Source organism: Pelophylax lessonae (assembly GCF_965119305.1).
Source record: "Pelophylax lessonae genome assembly, chromosome: 11".
NCBI lineage: Eukaryota > Metazoa > Chordata > Amphibia > Anura > Ranidae > Pelophylax > Pelophylax lessonae.
Window position 1 is genome coordinate 134,759,305 of NC_138778.1, and position 26,817 is coordinate 134,786,121.

Below are 26,817 nucleotides of genomic sequence, written 5' to 3' on the forward strand. Positions count from 1 at the left end.
GTACTGCAGCCATTTGCTGTCTGGGTGTTACAGCTTGTGTCCCGCGCTGCCATCTTGGTCCTCATCAGCCAGCTGCCTCTACCCGGTTCAGGCAGCCCGCTCCCCAACAAAGTGTCTGCTCCGCTCCCGGCTGTTCTGCAGCCTCATGGGATAAGGGATAAAGATATTTCAGGATTCTGTGGGAGCACGAAACGTTATTCTAGCCTAGGCCAGGGCCGCCATAAAATAACTTAAACAAAAAAAAACAAAACAAAAACACAGGTATCATTATAGAGGAGGTGGAGGCGGAGGCAGACAGGGCAAATCAATCTGCAGAGTAAAGTTCCACTTTAAGGCCCCCCTAATCCTTTTGTACTGAGATGTATTGTAAATGTACTATCTCCCTTTCCTTTGTAAAATGGTGCTCAAAATGTTGGCACTATATAAATCTATAGAATATAAAACTATATTATTAACAACAGTAATAAAAATGAAAGTAGATAAGTAGAATGCAAATAAAACTTTTTTTAAGTATAGCCACATTACAGAATACACAATATCACACTGTAAGGAATAAATACAATCCTACTTACTGATGCTGGTGTTGGACTGGTGGGAAGGTGGCTCATTTTACCCCATACCTGCAAAGTGGGAATAATTACAATTAAAATTACAAACTTTATCCACTATGAGGAAGCATAGTCGCATCTATAAAACAAACACAGGTGCACAAACAGCATATTCAAAGATCACTGGGAACATTTAGACTTGCAAGTGTAGTCAGATGAAAGAAAAACTTCAAACAAGCTCAAAAGGTGGAGGCAGGCAGGGTAATGGGCCATACAAACTATACAATTGTCTTTAGATTTTTTCCTTTAGATTTACCATAGTGTGTATCCAGCTTTAGTCAATCTGCAGAGTAAAGTTGCATTTTAAGGCCCCCTAATCCTCTTGTACTGAGATATATTGGAACTGTACAATCTCCCTTTATTAAGATCTGGTGAGGTGGCTCCCACACAGCAAGGCTCCTCTCAATGGGCACCCAACAGTCTCTCAAACCATAAAAATAAAAAACCAGATCAAAATCGATGGACTCAAAGAAACCAGTGGCTTCACAGATCTGTATTAGGACCTGTACTAAAATTCCTCATGAAGGAACAGCCTGAAAGCAATTGCTTAAAGCTGCAGCTGCTGTCAGGTCTTCCTCTATGAGGAGAGTTCATTACTGGTTGTAATATAGTATAGATCTGTAAAGTCACTGGTTTCCTAATGAAGGGGGAGTGATGTTGCCCCAAAACGAGTTGTATGTTCTTATATGTTTTTTTTTTTTAATCCATAATTAAAATTTTTCTTTTCCAATGATTTTTATTAAGTAGAGAAATAAACAAACAATAAAGTACTGAATAGTATAAATATACAGTGAAACCTTGGTTTGCGAGTATAATTCATTCCAGCAGCTTGCTTGTAATCCAAAACACTTGTATATCAAAGCAAGCATTGAAACTCAGATGATTCGTTCCAGAAGCATTTATAGTAATATAAAGATATGCTGTTATTATATATAAAGTAGTACATTACTGTACAGTATAAGTATGCCATCTCCTCTGTTAAACATTATGTGTCCCTGTGTCTGTGCTGTACATAACAGATGCAGATTATACTGTATTAGTGCTTGTCTGGCTGTTCACTGCAGCCCTCTGCTTCTCTCCTCCCCTCCTCCTCCTCAGATGACGTCAGAAGGAGTGATCGGCCCCTCCCGCCAGGTAGAGCAGAGAGACGAGGTGAGAGAGAGGCAGAGAAACGAGGAGACATATACAGTAAGTGCAGGGACACTCTGAAACAATATAAATCGACATGTTTATACACAGTACAAGCACTGGGACACATAATGGTTTGTGACAGAGTGCATTAACAGAGGGGATGGCATGCTTTTAGTGTATAAAACAGCTCGTATATCAAGACAGTTTTTTTTTAAAAATGTTGCTCGTCTTTCAAAACGCTCGTAAACAAAAGGTACTCGTAAACCAAGGTTCCACTGTATATTAAACAAAGGTGTTACAATGAAGATTGTCAAAACCATCACAATCTGTTCATGTCAGAACTATACTATATAATAGTAATAGCTTCCAACCGTCTCCGCCCAGAGGGGCAAGATAGAGACCTATAAAAAAGCATGAAGTGCAACAGTCTAGGTAGTCCATTCGCTATAGGCATAGTAATGTTGATTCTATCATTTATGGCAATTCTGTATTATTATGCATATAGGGTTCAAAAATGGGAAAGAAAAAGGGGGGGGGGGGACCCTGTAAAGTGATCTCTGTACAATAGAACCAAACTTGCCAATACTAATCCAGAAAACACCACATTTCCAAGTATAAGTTGGGCTAAGGGTAACCCTGAACCCCACTATTGAGCATTCAGAAGATCAGGTTGAAGATAGATTTATAGAAAAAGATGAGAAAAAGAAAGGAATGTAAAAGAAAGGAGGAAGGAAAGTTCACATCCAATCACCACAGTTACAGGTAAGTAAAAATCCAGTTTTCTTAATCACATATTACAGGATACACGAGAATTTATTCTTAAAGTGGAACTCCACCCAAAAAGGGAAGTTCCGCTTTAAGGACTCATCCCCCACTCCTCCTGCACAATTGGCACTTTTGAGTACCTGCTCCCACTTCTGTTCAGAGCGCCGTGGCGCTCGGCAACAGAATTTCTCCTCCCTCCACCCTGCAGTCTTCTGGGACACTGACAGGTCCCAGAAGACTGCATCCACCAGTCAGGATGTGCAGCGCGACTCGAGCATGCGCAGTGGGCACCCGGCTGTGAAGCAGCAAGCTGTCACAGCCAGGTGCCCGTAGTGAAGATGCCGGCACCGCCAAGGGAGGACAGGGGGACAGGATCCTAGTTTCTAAGGAATCAGGCTTAAACTGCTAATCTGACAAAACCAGGATGTCAGGATGCTAAGTTGCAACAGTCCTAAATAAAATGCCTGAAATGGGACTGCCTAGAAGAAAGTTATCATCAACCCCAGCATCCTCATGCAGAGGTGAAGAGTCCTAAGCTTTTCCTGGGGAAGAAAACCTCATACCAGGGCTATACCTAAAATGATACCCAGATATTCCAGGTATTGCAGTGGCTTCAGGGTTGACTTCTTTGGATTGAGAACCCAGCTGAAGTCCTGCAGGACTTGCACTGTCTGATGGCCCAGAGGCCATCCCTGGATTGCTCCTGCAGGAGCGGATCATCCATATACCTCAGAATGGGGATCTTCCTGGATTGTAGAAGAGCCAAAACCGGGGCCAGCACCTATGTGAATATTCACAGTGCCATGACTAGGCTAAAAAACAGAACCACAAACATAAAATGTTGTTTTTCTGCACCGCAAAGCATAGGTAGCACTGATGATGTGGACTGAGGCCAAGAAATCCCCTGGATGGATAGAAGCAACCAATGACTGCACAGATTCCATATAGAACTTCAAACAGGTAAGAATCGTTTTAAGCACTTTTGGTCCAGAATGGGCCGCATGAATGAGCCATTTTACTTGGGTACCATGAACAGGTTAGAACAGTAACCATGAACCTTTTTGGTTCTGGAACAGGGGAAATGACCCCCTGGACCACAGCAGAAAACAGGGCTGTGTTTTTGTTAGATAAAGTAGGACATTTGACAAAATGAAGCATAGAGGGAAAAAATACAGGAAACTCCAACTTGAAGCTTTTGGACCCAACATTTTTAACTGAGACACTGAAGATATCTGGGGTTCATACACCTGCAAAGGTCACCAAACATTCCACTGATTGCAGAAGTGGGGATGGGGAGGACTTTAGTTGGAAGAAGGTTTGTTGCCCGATTAGGCGAGTTTAGGGCTCTAGGACTTTCTGTTTCACCCTTTGCTTCTAAAAAGAACAAAAGGAAACCTTCTTGATTCCAGATGAAGATGGCATTGGCTGCAAAGCCTTCTGCCATTTCTTTAGAGGTAATAGAGTGCCCTTTTCTCCTGTGATTTGTGGATAAGCATATCCAAATCTTTGCTTAGGGATGCACAGATCCGATATTAGGATCGGATATCGGCCTCAATACTGGCAAAATAGCTGGATCTGGGATCGGTAAAATTAACAGATCCACGTGCCGATCCAGTTTCGTCGAAGCAGAACCTACGTCATTCATCAGTTTCACGTGTGTGTCGCACATGGAGCGCGCCAAAAAGTTGGCTGTGTGGAGATATTACACGCTTGCAGCGCCAACTAGTTTGACGACTGTTTGCAATGTCTGCAAAGTAAATGTTTCGAGGGGAGGTGGTATTACAGCAAAGTTCAATACTGTTACTGTTTGATTACTATTGTATGTTCAAGCAATAAACAGTTTTTTTTTCTTGTGGATACATTTTATTCTTTTTAATTTTTTGAGAGTTTGACTTTGATTACATAATATTTTATATTTTGAATGCACAATTGTTGTAACAAAACAATAGTACCGGATCGGTATCGACAGATCCGCAAAGCCAGGCATCGGTATCGGGACTAGAAAAGTCGGATCAGTGCACCCCAGTGTTTTCCCTTGCAAGGCATACATTCCTACTGCTTCTTGCAAGGAAGCTCTGCTAACCAGCATTTTAGCCACAGCACTCACCTCTGTGCACTGATATAGGCCCCAGGCAAGAGAGTTTCTAGAGAGAATCGCCCAACCCATTCACAGTTGTACACAATTGCTTCAGGGAAGAGTGTCTGGCCAATAAATTACATCTAAATATTTTTCACCATGAACTTTATCCATACCAGCAAAGCCTGACAAACCCCCATAGATGCAATGCCACACTAGTCACACAAAGGACACCTTAAACAGGAACTCAAATTATTTGTCCACAGGGACCCTAAACACCAACAAATGGTCTTATTTAAGAAAGACACTGCAGGGACCAACAACTTTATATGAAAACTTCCATCCTCCATCCGGAGTGAACTGCATTGGGCCCAGTCCTTGTAATGTGAGGATGCAATGGAAAGGACTTGGTTGGTTTGGGTGCTTTCCAAGACCCCATCTCGACACCTTAGGCCCTAAAGGTTCCTGCAGAGACAGTTTTAGTTTCTTACCACCTCTGGGAAAACTCACTGTGGATTTTTTTGAACAAGACATATTAGAGGTCTGGGCGTACTCTTCAGAGGATTTGTCCACCAGGGAGAAGCCTGCTTCCTTGGACCCTTTCTCCTTCACTTCCTGCTATTCCAACCCAAGAAAGGGTGCTATGGCAAGGTCACAAAGTAGCTACCGTGGGGACAGAAGCCTAAACCTAGATATCTGCCTCTTCTCCTAAGACATAGGGTTCCTAAAAAAGAAAAAAGTGAAAACCTGGATGTTGCCTGAGAGCCAGAGCCAGTTTGTTACCCCATAAATCACTTTATAGATTGAAGACTGCCTCCTGAAATAATAGGATTTTGTACTTACTGTAAAATCTATTTCTCTGAGTTCATTGGATGGACACAGTGCTCTATATTCAGAACCATAGGGTTATATCACCCCCTACAGGAGTATAACACTAGGCAGAAGGAAGACTTGGCTATGCCTATGGGCAGTCCTAGCTGGTATACATCCCTACTCTGCTATAGACCTTCAGTTTAGTAACAAGCAGTGTCAGAAGTATCAAAACTCCATAGAAGGGTGGGTGCTGTGTCCATCAATGAACCTGACCACTGATAGAATAGGCCTGAGTCACCGTCTTTCTGATCCATCTGGAAATGGTTGCAGAAGGCAACAGCCATTTTCTTGGCCCGTTCGTGATCATAAACACCCGAATCGCCCGTACCACATCCAAGGCATGCAAAGCACATTCCTTAGGATGTTTGGGCCTGGGATACAGGGAAGTCAATGCAATGTCTTCATTCAAATGGAAATCAGAGACTACCTGAGGAAGAAACGACAGACATTGGGGAAGAACCAACTTATCTTTGTGGACCACCAAATAGGGGTATGACAAGATTACGCCGCCAGCCCCGGCGCCCTGCATGCAGAGGTGATAGCCACCAAAAAGGCCACCTTCTGGGACAGCGTAAGCAGGGGAATCTCCTGAAATTTTTCAAAGAGAGGCTTCTGGAGAACTGAAAGCACCAAGTTCAGATCCCAAGGCGGTAGAGAAGACCCCACCTGTGGAGTTAGATGTGGAACCCCTTGAATAAAGAAACGCACCAGGGAGTGCGTGGCCAGGAGTTGTTAAAATAAGACCGTCAAGGCCGACAATGGGCCCTTCATGGTACTCAAAGCCAATTTCTGTTCAACACTTCATTAAATAAAATTAAAAATCTGACTTTCACCACCAAATGTACGATTTCCACATACGATGGTAGATCTTCCTAGCCTTCAACAGTGTCGGAATAACAGATCCAGGCAAACCTTTATCCTTCAACACCTAGCATTCAACAGCCAGGCCGTCAAAGCCAATGACTGTAAAAAAAGATAGAAGATTGATCCTTGGGACAGTAGATCCTCCCTGAAAGGCAGTCTTCAAGGGATGTCGGCAACCAATCGCATCAGGTCGGCGTACCAAGACCAGCGAGGCCAGTCGGGGGCCACTAGAATGACCGGAATCCCCTCGGCCTCGATCCTGCGCAAAATCAGTGGCAGAAGCTTGAGAGGAGGAAAAGTGTAACTCAGACGATACTGGCCCCATCAGAGCGTCTGTGGTGCCTGCCAGAGGATCCCTTGACCTTGCCAAAACCCTTGGTTCCTTTCTATTGAGCCGGGATGCCAAGAGATCTACCCTGGGGGTGCCCCACTGGAGACATATCTGATGAAATACATCTGGATGAAGGGACCACTCTCCCTGGTACGACTGAGATAGTCCGCCTGCCAGTTTTCCACTCACGGAATGTGTACGGTGGAGAGGGCCAGAACGAAGGGTTTTTCCCACCAGAGACCGCCAAGTACCTCCAGGGCTGCCAACACTCTCTTTGTTCCACCCTGGTGATTGACATAAGCCACAGCTGTGGCACTGTCCGACTGCATCCGCACTGGAAGCCCCCCGGAGTCCAGTGATCCAGGCACAGCCTGATTGCCCGAAGTTCCAAGACATTGATCGGTAGTCTGGACTCTTCCAGCGTCCAACAACCCTGAGCGGAGCTCAGTCCCAAGACACCTCCCCACCAGGACAGACTGGCATCTGTAGTGACCACTGTCCAATACAAGGGGACAGCCGAATCGGATTGTCCAGAGACCTAGGACACTCCACCAGGATCTCCTTTTTAAGGGACCTTGTAACTCTGCAAACGGAACCACCTCAAAGGTAGATACCATCAGGCCCAGCACCCGCATGCAAGTCTGGAGGGAGGACCATCTTCAGGACAGCAGTAGATGAATTGCAGCATGCAACTTCTGGATTTTGTCCAGAGGAAGGAACACTCTGGCCAGAGCTGAATCCAGAGTCAGACCCAGATAATCCAATTTTCTGGATGTAATCAGAGCAGACTTCTGGTAGTTTAGAAGCAAACCAAACTCTTTCAGGGCCTGTATAGTGATCTCCACTTTGTCCATCAGGGCAGCAGAGGACTCCGCTCGCAATAGGAGGTCATACAGGTAGCTCATTACTGCAATCCCCCGCTGATGTAGCAACGCCAGAACCGGGCCAACATTTTTGTGAAGACCCGAGGAGTGGAGGCGAAAACAATAGGTAACACCATGAACTGATAATGCTCCTCTCCCACAGAAAAACGGAGGAAGCGCTGGTGTCAGGCATACATTGGAATAAGCAGGTAAGCATCCTTGATGTCGACAGAAGCAAGAAAATCCACCTGATATGGGGTGCCACCACCCTGCGAATGGACTCCATTCTGAACAAAAGTATCCGCACAAAACAGTTCAGGGTCTTGAGGTCCAGAATCGGACGTACCTTGCTCTCCTTATTTGGGACCGTTACATAGTTACATATGGCAATTTTCCACTGCAAGTAGCGGCTCGGCTCCACTCAGCACTGCTTGGCCCTGCTCGGCCCGGTTTGCTGTGGTACGAGTCGGCACCTTTCGGCACTGTATAGGCTCTACTCGGCTCGGTTTGCTTTTCCACTAAAGTAGTAAGTAGGTGGGATTACAACAATTCTCTGACCAATCAGTGGCTAGTAGTGACAAACAATCAAGGCTGCATGTAAGATTGTGGGATATGGTATAGGTACAGAATGCTTGGAACCACAACCGAGGTGGTACTGTTTAAGCGAGCCGTACCAAGCCGTACCATGTAGTGGAAAAGCACTGCCGTACCAAGACGTACCGAACCGTTCTAACACGTACCATGCAGTACCATGCAGTGGAAAAGCGACAAAGCGAGCCAAACCGATCCGTTCCATGCAGTGGAAAAGCGCCAATAGTTTGTGAGGTTGAAAAAAGACATCAGTCCATCCAGTTCAACCTATGATGTGTGTGTGTGTTTGCTGTTAACCGTACATTGTACGCCCCTTTATGTTGTGGTCTTTAAGGTGCCCATCTAATCGTTTTTTTAAACTATCGATGCTCCCTGCTGATACTACTGCTTGTGGAAGAGCACAGTGAAGAACCCCCTACGTGTTTTAAGGTTAAACCGTTTTTCCTCTAGTTTTAGTGAGTGGCCACGTGTCTTATTGTATTCCCTTTCTCTGAAAAGTTTGTTCCTTGTGCTAGGGTCGCCAGTACAGTATTTGTACATTGATATCATATCCCCTCTCAAGCGTCTCTTCTCCAGAGAGAATAAGTTCAATGCTTGTAGTCTTTCCTCATAGCTGATGTCCTCCATTCCCCTAATTATTTTTGTTGCCCTTCTCTGGACTCCATCCAGTTCCAGCACAGCCTTTCTGAGGACTGGTGCCCAGAACTGGGCGGAATACTCCAGATGTGGCCGGACCAGAGTCTTGTAGAGTGGGAAAATAATCTCTTTATTTCTTGAGTGAATCCCCTTTTTTATACATGCCAGTATTTTGTTGGCTTTGCTTGCAGTGGCTTGGCATTGCATGCCACTGCCAAGCCTGTTGTCCACAAGTACCCCCAGATCCTTTTCCATCTTAGATTCACCCAGAGGTCCCCCCCCCCCCTAGTAAGTAGTTTGCTTTCGTGTTTCTGATGCCCAAGTGCATTACTTTAAATTTTTCAACATTAAACCTCATCTGCCATGTAGTTGCCCACCCCATTATTTTGTTCAAGTCTGCTTGTAAGGTTTCCACATCCTGCATGGAAGTTATTGGCCTGCTTAGTTTAGTATCATCCGCAAATACTGAGATTGTACTAGATATCCCCTCCTCTAGATCGTTTATGAATAAATTAAACAGGATTGGTCCCAGGACAGAACCTTGGGGGACCCCACTTTCCAAACCCGCCCAATCCAAGTACTCCCCATTTATCACCACCCTCTGGACTCTCCCCTGGAGCCAGTTCTCTATCCAGATACTCACCCTATGGTCCATACCTATGTACATTTAAATAAAAACCCTGAAAGCGTTCCGATACCTGAACCGGGACAATCCCACCCTAAAGCAACAGGTCTTGCACCGCCCCGAAGACAGCTTGCAATCCGTCCGGGGACAGACGCACATTGGAAGGGAAAAACCTTTCCGGAGGGCAAGAACGAAACTCTATCTTGTAACCGGACAGTGTAACTTCATGGACCCCCTTGTCATTTACCGAGGAGGTCCACGGGCCCGGAAACCAGCGAAGACGTCCCCCTACCCCAGGTACGGATGAGGCGCACCTTTGGAGCCATGTCCGCAGGTCTACAGAATCCCGGTTTTGAACCCTGGTCAGTGGACCCTGAGGGACAAAAAAACGTCTTGTGAGCCTACGACAAGGTTCTTTTCACTTCCCAGACTGTGGAAGAAAAATACTCTTCCCCCCTGTGAGACTCTCAATGATGTCATCCAGGGTAGCCCCAAACAAACAATTGCCCTGAAAGGGTAAATCAGTCAGACCTTTTTTAGAAGTCTGGTTCGCAGACCAACACTTACGCCATAATACATGCTTAAGCACAACTGCCGAAGCAAACAGCCTAGAAATCAATGGAGCCGCGTCCAAAGAGGCATTGCAGACAAACTGCAGTCCCTGGACCAACTGGTCTGCCAATTCAGCAAAGGCAGAGGTAATCTGCTCACCCTCTAGGTCACGGCGCAAAAGTTTAGCCCACTCGGCCAGAGTTTGCGACACCAGGGCAATATTCAGGACTGGCCTAAGCGCTGAACCAGCAACAGTGAACATATTGCAGGCCACAGACTCCGCCTTCCTGTCAGCCTGATCTTTCAAAGCTGGAGATTCCTCTACTGAAATCATGGTTGCCTTGTTCAACCTGGAAACCGATGGGGGTCCACCACTGGTGGAACAGTCCACTTCTTGAGAAGAGATTCTGCAAAGGAGTACCTCACCGCAAAGCGTTTAGGAACCACAAAGGGACATTTTCTACGCTCCCACTCTTTAGAGACGAATCCGTCAAAATAGGAGAGAAAAGGAAACTCTTTTGCCGTGCGAGGCGGCTTGTGGGTGCCAAAGGGGACTGGCATCTCCGCCGCAGCTTCATCCTCCATTTTTGAAATTTCCCGCACATACAATCAGTGCGTCAACTAGCGCCTTCTCCCTTCTCGTGCACCGCTACAGGTGTGGAGGAATCATTCTGCCTATCTGATAAATCAGGGAGCGTGGCTGCCGACCCCACAGGGTGGACCATGTCTGCGGCGGCCAAGTCAGATTCAGGATCTGATAAGACAGATGAGGCAGGGGAAGGCAGGGATGCTTTTTTGCGATGACCCACAGGGACCACCAACATCCGGGGGGGTCTGAGGGGAAGGAAGGGAACCCAAAGGTCCGACCATCCCAGGAGGGGGGTCCACGTCCACCCCAAAACCTCCAGGGGGAGAGGGGGGGACAGCTACTCACCATACCAGGAACCAGGCGGGCACCACTCCAGACAGAACCTCCTCGCCATGGAAATGGGGGCTGTCAGCCAGGAGGAACGCAGCGAATGCAGGCCAGTCCAGTGGGGCTATGTCACAGCTGGACCTAGCGCGGATCTGTGGTCTGCACGAGTGCTGGCCAAACTGGGGGAACCACTGGATCAAGATTATCCAGCCCCTCGCCCAGTCCGGCATTTGATTGAAGATCTCGCAGGAAAAAAACAAGAGAAAAAAAACATTTAAATGGAAAAATGACCAGGACAAGAGATCCCGAGAGGGAACTAGGTCCTTACTCCTGGCTAGGCAGAAAAAAACTGAAGGCCTATAGCAGAGAGGGGGAGTATACCACCTAGGACTGCCCATAGACGTAGTAAAGTCTTTTTTTCTGCCTAGAGTCCTACTCCTGTAGTTGGCAATATAGCCCTGTGGTTCTGAATAATAGAGAGCTGTGTTCATCAATGAACAAAAGAGAAAAAACCTTTTTCTTTGTTTCTTTTATAAAATTTTGCAAATAAGTAATTTTTCTAATGTGCGTTAATGAGGCTGCACTGATGGGGAATGATAGGATGCACTAATGCATATTTTTTTTACCTGGACAATTTATACTTAACCCCAGCCTCTCTAGCTTTCAAATAGTTAAGGTTCTTTTGTTTGCATCTTTGGGGCTTTCTTTGATATAGAAATCAATGTGAATGCAAAAGAAACATGAAGCAGTTCAATGCCACTCTTTCAGCAAATGAAAGGCAACCAAGAAAACCAACTCAAATCTGACTTGTTTTGGAGTCTGTCGCCTATATACACAAGCCCTTACTTTAATATGACTAATCCAAAAATATTTTTTTCCTACACGCCAGTTAGCTTTCTCTGGTGATAAAGCCCAATTGAGGGGTTCACATCTTTCTGTCTCTTCATAGATCTGCTGTTTCCTCTCACTCTGCAGGGTTCTGTGCAGGCAGAAAATAACAGCCACCCCTCAGCAAAAATGACCCCACATGGTAGGGTGTGTGTAAGTCAAAGTCTCTTAGATTACAGTGTTCACATGGTTTAAAGCCGGTCATACGTGTTTTTTTTTTTTTCTGTACTGTACATAAGAGGTGGATGGAGGAACCCCCCCTTGCTGAGACAATTTATTCTGACACTGGCACCCACCACTGTCAGAATACACTGATCATCGGCTGCAGCTAATTGGCTGCAACTGCTGATCAATGAAAAATGACCCAACATATCCCTTCGAGAGAAGATGAAGAAGCCTGCTTTTGACCACTCTGAACCAGCTGAGTTTTGATCAATGTATGACCAGCTTTACTGTTACCTACTGGACTATACTGTAAGATACCCTGCACAAGTCCTGTTAACAAGAAAGTGTGGGTAAGGTTATAAAAATGGAATTACAACAGCAAAAAAAGCAAATAGAAGTATATTTCTATTAAAAAAAGGAAAATAAAGTGCAACAACATACGCTGCTGAAGTCAGGTGCATGGGGGCTGGATGGGCTCACAGGAACAGAGTCTCCAGCAGCCGAAGGCATATACATAATAGGTCCAGTTTGTGTAGGGCTTGACACAGCTGAAGGAGACTGTAAGTCATCACATAGGAGAGACTCTATAACAAGAACATTATAATACTATTAAGCAAGCAGGTAAGACATTAAAAACAGAGGCAGCATCTGCAGCAATTTGTGTCTGGGACAAATTGTCACCTCCTGAGCTTACAATGAAGTGAATGTGTCATAAACAATCAGCAAGCCAATGACCCTCTCTTTTTACCAGCAACAAACTAGTTCTGATGATGTCACTGAGTAAAGCAGAACATATTCAGCTTCATTGCTCCAGATCTAATATGTAACCAACTCTTGCAGAAGCTGTATGCACTTGCACACTACCTAAAAAGCAGTTGGGTAGCTGATATTTTGAAACAGTTACTCTATTCATGACAATTAACTTTAATCACCTCAATACCGGACACTTTCACCCTCTTCCTGCCAAGGCCAATTTTCAGCTTTCAGCACTGTCACACCTGAATGGCGATTACTCAATCATGCAACACTGTACCCAAATGAAATTTTATCATTTTTTTGAGACAACTAGAGCTTTCCTTTGAGGGTATTAATCACCATTTAAACAGGATACAATCAGCGCAGACAGACACTATTAAGCTAAATGAATTTGCTATTGCTAGCTGGACACTAGAGGATGAATCGCAAAGCCTCATACAACCTATAGAGATCCATTAAGTGCAGCGCAATAGAAACAAATCACACAATAAAAAATAAAATTTATAACATGAATCATGAAGGTCCAAATGTTAAAAATCGCGAAGTAGCAGCAGAGCCCAGAGTACAATTTAAAGATGCACGTGAGTGAAAGGAGAACCATGTAACACTTCAAGTGACATTAAACTCCACCAACAGATAGATTGCTTGCTTCCTCATAACATGGACCCCTAAATTACCAAAAGATCAAACAAGCATGTCCCACCTTGGGGTAAATATAGGAATCAGCAGGGAGTCATGATTCTCAACAGGTCCCAATCACATGTGGGTAAACAAAATGAAACTACGTGCTCTCTGCTAGCTCTAAAAAATATTGCTTTAATAGGAATAAAATCCACTCACAAACAATCCTCTTTACCAATAGCCTGTAGTCATAAACAGAATGCCAGTCTCGTGTTGGCAGAGCAGGATAGCAGCGGGTGAAGTCCTACAAAGTAGGGGTGAGCAGTTACTATGCATGACGTCCCCCACTGCTATCCTGCTCTGCCGACACAAATCGGCATTCTGTTTATGACTACAGGCTACTGGTAAAGCAATATTTTTATAAGCTAGCAGAGAGCACTTGATTTCATTTTGTTTACCCGCATGTGATCAGGACCTGTTGAGAATCATGACTTCCCGCTGATTCCTATATTTATCTCAAGGTGGGACAGGCTTGGTTGACCTTCTGTTCATTCAGGGGTCCATGTTATGAGGTGAGTGAGCAATTTATCTGTTGGTGGAGGTTACTGTCACCTGAAGTGTTACTAGGATCTCCTTTCACTCACGTGGATCTTTGAGCTGTAATCTGGGCTCTGCTGCTATTTTACAATTTTTAACATTTGGAACCACAGATTTGAACCTTTATAATATGTTATTTTTGAATTTTATTTGTTATTGTGTAATTGTTTCCATTGTGCTGCACCTAATGTATTTCTATAGGTATTTATTAACCACTGGGTCTTTTTATTTTTTGCTAAATAAATGAAAAGACTGAAAATTTTGAAAAAAGAAAATGTGATATTTGACTTACTGTAAAATCCATTTCTCTGATGTTCATTGATGGACAGAGCTCCTTATCTTCTTGACCATTGTGTTATACTGCCCCCTGCAAGAGTAGAACACTAGGCAGACAAAAAACTTGACTACGCCTATGGGGCAGTTCAAGGGAGTATACTCCCACTCTCTGCTATAGGTATTCCATTTTGTTACAAGCAGTGTCAGAAGAAAAATACCTAACTCCATAGAAGGGCTTGTGCTGTGTCTGTCAATGAAAATCAGAGAAATGGATTTTACGGAAAGTCAAAAATCCCATTTTCTCCTTCATTCATCGACGGACACAGCTCCTTAACTTCTTGACCATTGGGAGGTCCAAAGCAGAGTCAAACATGAGGGGTGGGAACAACAAGATAAAAATTCCCAAGGCTAAATCGTAGCCAACCAGGTAACATGAAGCTCAACCATAAACAACTGGGGCTCACCTGAAAAAAACAATACACCCTCAAAGAGGACCAGGTCCTCTAAACAGCATCCTGCAAAACCTTGAGGCTGAAGGTAGCATCTGCAGATGCCAACGCATCCACCTTATAAAACTTTGTGAACGCGTGCACAGACGACCAGGTAGCCGCCTTGCAAACCTGCATCAATGAGGCCTGATGACGGAAGGCCCTGGAGTCACTAAGCACCCGGGTAGAGTGCGCTTTAACATGGAAAGGAGGAACCTGACCCTTAATGGAATTAGCCTGAACCACAGTCTGTCTGAGCCATCTCGAAATGGTCGCAGCAGAATCAGCCAGCCCTTTGCGAGGTCCATCCATGAGGACAAATAATGAATCTGACTTGCTAAAAGACTCCGTAGCTGCCAGGTATACCCTTATTGCCCAAACCATATCCAGGGAAAGTAAAGCAATTTCCTGAAGAACCACCTTATCCTTGTGAACCACCAGGTAAGGTGAACGACAAGACAGGGAATATTTTCAAAGGGAGGCTTCTGGAGAACGGGCAACACCAAATTGAGGTCCCACAGCGGCAACGGACTGGAGAAACAAAGTGTCTCCCTCCCTGGATAAGGGTACCCACCAAGGAATGTGTGGCCAATGGACATTGAAAGAAAACCGCCAAGGCCGAGACCTGGCCCTTGATGGTACTCAAGGCCAGACGCTGCTCAACCCCTCGTCGGAGGAAAGCCAAGATCTGAGTACCTGAAAAGTAGCGAGGGTGAACCCTGAGAAATTCACACCACGCAATGTACGACTTCCAAATACGATAGTAAATCTTCCTAGAAGTATATTTTCTAGCTTTTAACAGCGCTGGAATCAACGATTCAGACAACCCTCTATCCTTCAGCACCTGGCATTCAACAGCCAAGCCGTCAAAGCCAGCAACTGTAAGGCATAATGGAAGATTGGCCCTTGGGACAGCAGATCTTTACCTGAGAGGACATCTCCAAGGAGCATCGGCGACCAGCTGTACCAGATTAGCGTACCAAGACTGGCAAGGCCAGTCTGGAGCCACGAGGATGACCGGAATCCCTTTTGCCTTGATCCTGCACAGGAGTCTCGACAGAAGCTTGAGAGGAGGAAAGGCGTAAATCAGATGATACTGACTCCAAGGAGCCACCAATGAGTCTGTGGCGTCGGCTAGAGGATCCTGAGACCATGCCACAAACCTTTCCTGTTGAGGTGAGATGCCAACAGAGCCACCTCTGGAGTACCCCATCAGAGACACAACTGACGAAACACCTCTGGATGAAGTGACCATTCCCACTGGTCCAACGCCTGTTGACAGAAATAATCCGCCTGCCAATTTTGCACCCCTGGAATGTGTACAGCAGAGAGGGCTGGAACAATTTGTTCTGCCCACCTTAGAATGCCAGCTACTTCCCAATCTGCCAGGACACTTCTTGTGCCCCCTTGGTGATTGACATAAGCCACAGCTGTGGCATTGTCTGATTGAATCCGTAGCCGAGACGACTTGTCCAATGATCCAGACAAAGTCTGATTGCTCAGATCTCCAGGACAGTGACTGGTAGCCTGGACTATCCAGAGTCCAGACCCCCTGAGCACACTCTGTGTCAAGGACGCCTCCCCACACGGACAGGCTGGCATCCGTGGTGACGACCGCCCAGTACAGGGGAAGAAATTATTTTCCCTAAGTGCCAGAGAACAAAGCAATAATTTAAGGGACCCCCTCGTACTCCGGCTCAACAGGTTCAGATTGTCTGACTGAGGATCCTTGTTCCATTTATTCACAATCTCCTTTTGCAGAGATCTCATGTGGAACTGTGCAAATGGAACCGCCTCAAAAGGTAGACATCAGGCCCAGCACCCGCATGCAAGTCCGAAGAGATGACCGTATGCTGGACAGCAGAAGCTGAATTGCCTCCTGCAATTTCTAAAGTTTTTCCTGAGGAAGAAACACTCCGGCTGAGGCAGAGTCCAGTGTCAGAGCAGATAGTCCAGACTTGTGGACGGAACCAGAACAGACTTCTGAAGATTCAGAATCCAACCGAACTCCTTCAGAGTTCGCAGAGTAATCTCCAAGATGTCCAACAGAGCAGTCAAAGACTCTGCTCGCAAAAGCAGATCGTCAAGATACCCTAGTAACGATATCCCCCGCTGACGCAGCAATGCTAGCATCGGGGCCAGTACTTTTGTGAACACCCGAGGAGCAGAGGCAAGACCAAAGGGTAACGCCATAAAATGATATTGCTCCTCGCCCACGGCAAAGCGGAGGAAGCGTTGGTGGGCGGCACATGTTGGGATGTGAAGGTAGGCATCCTTGATGCCGATGGAGGCAAGGAAATCCCCCTGATGTAGGGAGGCCGCTACCGTGCGAATGGATTCCATTTGGAAATTCTGTAGCCACACAAAGTAGTTTAGCTCCTTGAGGTCCAGAAATGGACGCATTGCCTTCCTTCCTGGGAACTGTAAACAGATTTGAGTAAAAACCTTGAAAACATTCCAATGTCGGAAGAGGAACAATCACCCATTGAAGTAACAAGTCTTGCCCTGCCCCATAGAGATCCCCTAAGCGATCCGGGGACAAGTGCAGATTGGAAGGGAAGAACCTTTCCTGAGGGTACGATCAAAACTCTTTCTTGTAGCCGGGGCAAATGACTTTGTGGACCCACTTGTCCTTGATCAGGGAGGTCCAGGGATCCGGCAACCAGTAAAGATGTCCCCTCACTCCAGATACGGTTGAGGGTGCCCTTTCATGAGGAGGAAGTGTTGTCTGCAGGTCTGGTAGTACCTACTTGGGGCTTGCCGGGCCTAGACCTCTTAGAAACCCTGCAGGAGACCCTAAAGGGCTTAGATCCCATGTCTTGAGACCCAGAGGGACGAAAAGTAAATTTTTGAGCTGAAAAGGGCCCCCATCTGCGATGGGACTCCTTACCCTTGGAAGACTGAGGAAGAAGAGTACTCATTCCCGCTGTAAGGCCTTTAATGATGTCATCCAAGGAAGCTCCAAACAGGCGATCCCCCACAAATCGAAGATCGGATAAGGCCTTCTTAGAAGCCTGGTCCACAGACCAGCATTTCAGCCAGATAACACGCCACATGACCACTGCTGAGGGAGCGGCATCCAAAGAGGCATTATAGACAAACTGTAGCCCTTGGACCAACTGATCCGCCAGCTCCGCAAAGGCAGGGGGGAGCTGTTCCCCCTCCAGATCCTGGCATAGAAGTTTTGCCCACTCTGTCATAGCATGCGCCACCAGGGCAATAGTAAATACCGGTCAAAGTGCCGAACCAGCCACAGTGAACATATGGCGGGTCAAAGCCCCTATCAGCCAGATCTGTGAAGACAGGGGACTCTTCAACCGGGATTACGGTGGCTTTATTTAACCTGGAAACCAGAGTCCACTACTGAAGGAACCGTCCATTTTTTAAGGAGGGAATCCTCATGGGGGTACCGAATTGCAAAACGCTTAGGGATTGCAAAGGTGCGTTTCGGGCACCCCCGCTGTTTTGTGACAAAATTGTTAAAGAAGGCAGGAAAGGGGAACACCTTCGCCGCTTTTGAGGACCTGTGGGTGCTAAAATTGACCCATGCCTCCGATGCTGCATTAGTCGCATCCTCCATCTTTAACCTCCCTGGCGTTATTCCCGAGTTTTGCTCGGGGGTTAATTTTCAATACCAAAAGCGGTAACCCCGAGCCAAACTCGGCATTACCCCAAAACTTTACTCACCTTCCTTGCGCTCCCCCGCCGTCCTCCCCCGTCGTCCTCCTCACAGTCTCTCCCCGTTCTGTGCATGGCCGATTGCCGGAACTTGCCTTCCGGTTCCCTCCCTGTGAGCGTTGCGACGCAGGGGGGGTGGAACCGGCGGCAAATTCAAAAGTGTAAAAACACTAAATGACATGATACAAAGCTGTGATTCTAACAGATCACACTGTATCATGCCATTTAAGCACAGGATTGCACCTGGATACTTTTCCAGTGCCCTGCCTGTGCTTTTCCAGTGCTTTGTGCCTGGAAAATTTTGAACGACCAGTGTTTTTTTTTGCACAAAAGCGCTTTTAGATGAACTGGAAAACAGCAACAGCGAAACTGAGTTACTTGAAGAACTGAGCGATACATGGGAAAATTCGTCATCAGGTACAAAAAGTGACGACAGCGACAGTTCTGATGTCTCTTGCTGACACATAGCTTGTGGAATTTGGGAGGTATATCAAATGATTCTTCAGAATTTCCAACGGAGCTATGTGTCAAAAAGAGACATCAGAATCGTCCCTCTCGTCACTTTCCGTACCTGATGACGAATTTTCCCACGAATTGCTATCACTCAGTTCTTCAAGTAACTCAGTTTCGCTGTCGCTGTTTTCCAGTTCGTCTAAAAGTGCTTTTGTGCAAAAATAATGCTTTTTGGACGCCATGGTCGTTTTCTATTTTCAAGGCACAAAGAACTGGAAAAGCACAGGCAGGGCACTGGAAAAGTCACCAGGTGCAATCCTGTGGTGAAATGGCATGATACAGTGAAATCGGTTAGGATTACAGCTTTGTATCATGTTATTTAGTGTATTTACACTTTTGAATTTGCCGCCAGTTCCACCCCCCTGCGTCACAACGCTCGCAGGGAAGGGAACCGGAAGACAGGTGCCGGCATCGGCCAAGCACACAGCAGGAGGACAGTGGAAGGACAGCGGGGGAGGACGGTGGGGGATCACAGGGGAAGGTGAGTTTTAAAATGTAAAACAACAGATTTCTGTGCAAAACAATGTACCGCTTTAAGCACCTAAAATCTGAAATAATCATACCGCCAGGGAGATTAAGGTTTCCCGCACTGATGCAATCAGTGCATCTACTTGCACCTTTTCACGTGCGGCTAGAGGAGCAGAGGAATCATCCTATCTGAGCACATGGGGTGCCTGGGCGCAGACCCCAAAGGGTTACTTGCATCTGCGGTGGCCGAATCTGATTCTGGATCTGATGAGACAGAGAAAACAGGTGAAGGCGGGGGATGCTTTTTGCTAGCCCATTTGCCCAGGACCAAATCCACCTTGGACACCAAGGGCTCCAGGACCGTCATCAGTGCAGTCAATTGTTGGGACCCGGAGGGCCAGACAGCCTCTGAGAGGGGATCAGGTGGTGAAATATGCTCCAGGGACTCTATGAGTGGAGAGGGGAACCCACACAAACAAGGTGTAGAACACTGTAAGGGACACCTCACTGCGCTGTGGCACCACAAGGTTCAACACAGAGCACTACCGCTGCAATAGCAGAGAGAGGGAGAGAAAACCCCACAAAAGGACTCACCACCACCGGTCAGGTACTCACAGCACCGGACTAACTGCACACCATGTGGCGATCAGGGAGAGGAATGTCCAGGGATTCGCTTCTTCGTCGCCGATGCCATACTTCCCCCCCACCCCCATAGCCAGTGCAACACCCCAGGCCAACCTAAAAAGGTATGTCCACCCTGGGGGGGAGGGTTGTGTGGGCAGATGGGGGGGGGTAAAGGCCTGCAATAGACCACTGAGACAGGGGGGAATGCTGACAGGGAGGGACAGGGAGAGAGGGGAGCCGGAGGGTCTGGCCCACGTCCACCCCAAAACCCTCCAGGGGTAGAGGGGGGACAGCTACTCACCACACCAGGAACAGGGTGGGCTCTGCTCCGGACAGACCACCGCTCCATCGTAATGTGGGAGGAAACGCTGCAACTCAGGCTGAAGTCTTGTGAGACATTTAACTTGCAGTCCAGCCCTTGTCCAGTGGGGCTATGTCGCGGCCAACCTAGTGCAGAGCTGCGGTATGCACGCGCTCGCTGGTCAGACTGAGGGAACCCTAAGGATCTAGAATATCTAGTTCGTCACCCACTCCAACACTTGATTGTAGATCACACAGGAACAAAATAATAACGAGGAAAAAAATTCAATTTAAAAAGAAAAAATTGCCAGGACCAGAGATCCCAGCAAGGAACTCGGTTCTTACTCCTGACTAGGCAGAAAAAAACGTAATACCTATAGCAGAGTGGGAGTATACTCTCTGTGACTGTCTCATAGGCGTAGTTAAGTTTGTCTACCTAGAGTCCTACTCCTGTGGGGGGGCAGTATAACCCAATGGTCAAGAAAATAAGGAGCTGTGTCAGTCAAAGAACGAAAGAGAAATTAGTTTTTCTTCAATTTTGCAAATAAAAATTAAATTTTTTTAACATTTTTTTTTTCTTTACAATGGTCTTTTTCTTTTTTTTACATACTGGGACCAGAGAAGTACAGTGTTGTCATAGTGACACTGTACTACTCTGGAGAAGTCATCAGGACTTTTTTTTTTTTTTTACACACTGTTATAAGCAGGGCTGTGCTTGCCCATAGCTATCACACAGTATAGCTGTACTATGATTGGCCCTGTGTGTACCATGTGATCAATGTGACCAATCACAGAGATCAACACAATAGTACATAATAAATGGCTATGAATGAAAGCCATTTATTGTGTACAGCTGTCATGTGATCGCTATGATTGGTCACAGGGATCACATGGTATCTATCGGCACAGGCCTGGTGATCTGTTATCTGCTTTGTTCGGGGGACACAGCGAATGACAGACAGTGCTGCAGAACAGGGCCCTTGCGAGGTGTGTGACTGAGAGGACATCATATGACATCAACCCAGGATGGGAGAGCTTCTGCTCGGTCATCATTCGTCTATAGACTGGGCAGAAGGCAATTAAAGTGCATCTATGGTCAAAATGTGTTTTTTTTTTTAGTTTTGGATATAGTAGGAAGTTATTGGAACCCCAGTCAGATTTGTCGTCTGTGGGATGGCTCATAGACACAACAGGAAGTGAGAGAAAATCCTCTCTTGTTATCAGAACATGTGTCCCCATTGGAAGATTTCCTCCTAAAACCTGACCAGGATCCACATCAGAAACAAATGACCCCCAGCAGAAATATAGAGGGTAAATATCCCCAGTAGGGACACAGGCCCTCAATAAAAATCCAATGGATGAGGAGTGCCAGAATCCAAGATTTCCAATACTTGGAATCGTTGGATTAAGAGCCATTAGAGGTGTGTTAAACTAAAACTACAGAAAATGTTTTTTTCATTTTGCATAGAGTAAAGTGGGTTACACACTATAAGAAAATCAAGCAAACGATCGTCCGATTTTCCTCCTTGTTTCACAGCAAAATCAGAACCAATGAGTGAAAATTCGTACGAAAATTCTCGTACTACAAAGGCTTTTTTTTTTGTTGTTTCTGATCATGCGCAGTCTTTATTTTCTGATTTTTCTTGTACAAAAATTGTAAGAAAACGGTACACATTAAAAGAAAATCGTTAGTTCTGTTCCTGTATGAGAAAAATGTTGGAGTTGGTCCCTTCGAGAATTTTCATACCAAAATTCTGAATCGGCTGTCGAAAGTTGTGTACACACTACACGAAAATCGTATGAAAATTCTTTGGACGAAAATGTTTGCCCAATTTTCTTATAGTGTGTACTAGACTTAAGGTAGAGTTATAACTAGTCAGATTTGTTTTCTACTACACAACCATAGTCAAACAGGAAGTGAGAGGAAATCCCTGCAAATTAGGAGAATTTTTTGGGGACCCCCAGGTCCCCAGAACTAGTGTCCCTTTTGGAAGATTTCCCCTCTGTTACTTTACTGGGGCCAACCCAAAAGTGGGATTTTCTTTTACTTTAACTTTCAATGATAATGGTAAACAGGACAAATAGAGAGAGGGAATCAGGGGCGCAGACTGCAATAAAAACTTTACAGGTGTTCTAATCCATCTCCACTTTATCCAAAACCAGAAAAAAAAGTTTTGCCTTTAGTTTTACTTTAAGGGTCTTGTGTGGTATGTAGCTTCAGCTCAATACCTAGGCTGTGTTCCAAATGTTTTAGGTATACAAAATAAAATAAATAAAATGAAGTTCCCTATTCATTATGGCACTCCCCATTCATCAATACAAGTGTCACGCACTTTCATGTTGAGCTGCCTTAGGAAATCCTCCCTACAACACTCATAATTCACAAAAACATGGGTCTGAAACCATCCATCTGAAAAGTTCAGTGCTACCTCTCACTTATAGCAAAAAAAAAAAAAAACATCACAGGGGTTCTAGCACTTGCACACTATCAAAAAAAAAACTTTTTTACTTTAGATGTATTTTAAAGATTAGTTAATTACTTTCAATACAGTGTACAAGTTACACACTGAAGTGTGATAAAATAACCTACGTTCAACGTGTGCAAAGGCACAAAACGGCCCGCGTGGACAGCTGCCAGACTGTTGCATATCGTTGCACTTTGTAGATTTGTAAATCTATGCAAGAGGGGAAAACGAATGTTAGAACTGATGACACACCATAGCCCCATAAGATGGTGAGAATCAGAACAAAAGTTGGATAAAGGGACAAGAGAGGGGAAGTTTTACCTCAGGGTGGAATTGCTGCTCTGTTCTAGTGTGACAGTATTGGCATGAATCTCCACCTTCACACTTACTAGGGTCACCCCACTCATCGCCATGCTTCACATTTGGACAGGGGGAAGATCTATGGAAGAAAAGAATATGAAATCCAGGTAAACCAGGTAACCAGAGCTAGATCATTCACAATGCAACCTAGATAGAAATCTCCAGGGGGCCAAGCTATAACCTCCATACTTCTAAAATAAACTAGGGGGAAGCACAGTTGATCAAAACTGTGCACCTGTCTGTTACTCACAATGGAAGATGCCCCTTTAGGCAGATAGAGTCTGATGGGGTGAGCTATGCCAAGACAGGCAATGCAAATGGGGCAACTTCTCTGTGCCTACTGCAATCAATTTCTGGGGTATAACATTATGCATGCTGAAAGTGATTGTAAAGGGTAAATGTTTTTGTATGTTAATGCATTCTCTGCATTAAGATAAAAAACATTTTGGGTACAGCTCCCCCTTTGTCTCCCCTAAATACTTACTGAGCCTGATCCCGATCTGGCACTTCTCTCTCTCTCCCCCCTCCCTGGACTCAATTACAGCAGCAGGAGACAATGGCTCCAACTGCTGCCAATCAAACTCAAACTCAGAAGCAGCAGGGGGCCATGCCGAGCCACACTGTGTGTTGCAATAGACGCACACAGTGCGGGTCTAGATTGAGCCCATACGTGTTCCACCATAGCAAGTAGCTTTGCTATGGGGGCATTTAGAAGGCAAGACAAGCCAGGAGCTCTAGAAGGGAACCCCAGAACAGTAGGATCGGCGCTGCTCTGGGCAAAACCATTGCTAAGTATACCATGTCTGTTATTTGAAAATAATAAAAACCTTTACAATCACTTTAAAGTAAACCTGTCACAAATGGAGAAAATTCAAATGAGAACATATTGAAAAAGAGAGTAGTAGAAGCTACCTTAGTAAATAAAACAATTTAAATAAATAAATAAAAATAAAATCAATAAATACTGAGCGGGGGGGGGGGGGGGTCCATTGTTTGAGAGATACTACAGAAAGCTTGTCTCTATGTTCCTTGACGTAGCCACTCAAATATTATAGGATCAACAGTAGGGCTCAGAAGGTGAGTAAAGGCAGAGCAAAACTTGATTAACAGAAAAGTCAAGATTAGGTTTTAGGGTTACAGTGCGTGCGTGTGTATTGGGAGAGGGGTTAAGTGTTTGGAGCTCACTTTAGGGGTTTCTTTACATTATTTTTATTTACATAGGAGTGTCTGGCTGCATAACAAGTAAAGCATATGCAGAAAAAATGCAGCAATGTAAGAGTGCTTTCAAAAATATATATTTTAACTGTTAATTTTTATCAATTTACAAAATGCAACGTGACTGAACAGAAGAAAAATCTAAATCAAATCAATATTTGGTGTGACTACCCATTGGCTTCAAACCAGTATCAATTCCTACACTTGCACAAAGTAAAGAATTTTGTAGGATTAGAGTCGGGTGTATAATTAATAAATTATACCAAGCAGGTGCTAATGATCATCAATTTCATATGTAGGTTAAAACACAGTAATTAACCAAAACAGAAGCAGCTGGGTGAGGAACAGCCAAACTCTACTACTAAGGTGAGGTTGTGGAACACAGTTTCATGTCACAGGTCATACACCATGGCAAGTCTAAGCACAGTAGCAAGACACAAGGTAGTTATACTGCCTCAGCAAGGTCTCTCCTGGGCAAAGATTTCAAAGCAGACTGGGGTTTCAAGATGCACTGTTCAAACTCTTTTGAAGACGCACAAAGAAATGGACAACAGTGAAAACTTTAGATGCAGTGATCAGACAAGGAATCCTAAAGAAGCAGATGAAAGACACATCATGCTTACTTCCCTTCGACATCTAAAGATGTCCAGTAGTGCCATCAGCACAGAACTCGCAGAAACCAGGGGGACGCAGGTACACCCATCTACTGTCTGGAGAAGTCTGTCCAGAAGTAGTCTTTATAGAAGAATTGTGGTCAAAAAGCCATACCTCTGACATGGAAACAAGGCTAAGTGACTCAACTATGCATGAAAACATAGGAACTAGGGTGTAGAAAAATGGCAGCTGGTGCTCTGGACCGACGAGTCAAACTTTGAAATATTTGGCTGCAGCAGCAGGCAGTTTGTTCGCTGAAGGGCTGGAGAGCGGTACAATAATGAGTGTCTGCAGGTAGCAGTGAAACATGGTGGAGGTGCCTTGCAAGTTTGGAGATGCATTTCTACAAATGGAGTTGGAGATTTGGTTAGGATCAATGGTGTCCTCAATGCTCAGAAATACAGGCAGATACTTATCCATCATGCCATACTATCAGGGAGGCCCCAAATTTATTCTGCAGCAGGACAATGACCCTAAATGTACAGCCAATGTCATTAAGATCTATCTTCAGTGTAAAGAACAAGGAGTCCTGGAAGTGATGGTTTGGCCCCAACTGAGCTCTGATCTCAACATAATCAAGTCTGTCTGGGATTACTTGAAGAGACAGAAAGATTTGAGGCAGCCTACATCCACAGAAGATCTGTGGTTAGTTCTCCAAGATGATTGAAAATACCCACCTGCCCAGTTCCTTCAAAAACTGTATGCAAGAGTACCTAGAAGAATTGATGCTTATTTGAAGGCAAAGGGAGGTCACACTGAATATTGATTTGGGTTTCTCTTCTGTTCATTTACTTTCCATTTTGTTAATTGATGAAAATACAAAATTTTTCAGTCATTCTTATTTAAATCATGAATGCTATACTGATTCGCACTCATTTAATCCTAATATCATACCTGTACTTATTTTGGCGTGGACTTCTCCTCCTATCCTTGCTATTGTGGTAATAAGGACATGCGTAACCCTGGCGACAAAGTCGTGGAGGCTTTTTGCACTGCTCTGTCTTGTAGTGTCCTAGAACATATGTGGTATCTGCAAATAAAAAAAAGAAATTTAAATAAACTTCAATGGCTCCACTCACACGGCTGGTATTTGCAAAATGTCTAGTTATGGACTCTGCCAGTAGAAGGGTAGAGGATGGGGGCAGAGACTTTTGGTTGTGTTCACCCCACACAGCTTAAATATTTTCTAAACCTGAGAACAAGAATGTAATATACTGCAGCTTACTAATCCTTAGATATAATGGCTGCATTAGCTTTCAGGCTAAGTACAATTCCTGAAAGTACAGAGAAATGTCTGTTGATTCTGATATAAATCCAGCATCTTTTTAACGTCCTGAGTGCATCTCCTCCTACCTACAGTATCTCACAAAAGTGAGTACACCCCTCACATTTTAGTAAATATTTTATTATATCTTTTCATGTGACAACACTGAAGAAATACAATGTAAAGTAGGTAGGGGTGTACTTACTTTGTGAGTACACCCCTACCACCTTACCAACCTTATTCAGTTTTTAACATAATGTCCCAACCATTTTACATAAATATATGGTAAAGTAGAACTATAGGCAAAACTTTTTTTTTTCATCTTGGATAGAGCAGGGAGCGTTTTAAGTTCTAACCCCTATCAGATTTTTTTTTGGCCATCTGTGTACTGTTGCAGAGATTTCCCTTCACTTCCTGTCCCATAGCCAAACAGGAAGGGAGAAGAAATCTCCCCATTGGAAGATTTCCCCTCTATTACTTTTCTGGGGACAACCCAAAATGTGGGATTTTCTTTTACTTTCAATGATAATAGTAAACAGGGCAAATAGAGGACAAATCTCCTTAATAGTGGAACAGACAGCAAAAAACTGATAGGGTTTCTAATCCTTCTCTGCTCTTGCCAAAAACTTAAAAAAGTTTTGCCTTTAGTTATG

General features: G+C 45.0%; 1 protein-coding gene across 3 annotated transcripts in view; it reads right to left on the reverse strand.

Moving 5' to 3' along the window:
- The window catches only part of UNK (unk zinc finger), a 125,323-nt gene that overhangs the window by 47,486 nt on the left and 51,020 nt on the right, over positions 1 to 26,817 (reverse strand). For all 3 annotated transcript variants that reach the window (XM_082272720.1, XM_082272718.1, XM_082272719.1), the window contains 5 exons: positions 25,795 to 25,930; positions 22,993 to 23,110; positions 22,797 to 22,881; positions 12,327 to 12,469; positions 573 to 620 (listed from right to left, as the gene is read on the reverse strand). In XM_082272720.1, the coding sequence (XP_082128846.1) occupies positions 573 to 620; positions 12,327 to 12,469; positions 22,797 to 22,881; positions 22,993 to 23,110; positions 25,795 to 25,930 (530 nt within the window). The remainder of the gene's footprint in view (positions 1 to 572; positions 621 to 12,326; positions 12,470 to 22,796; positions 22,882 to 22,992; positions 23,111 to 25,794; positions 25,931 to 26,817) is intronic.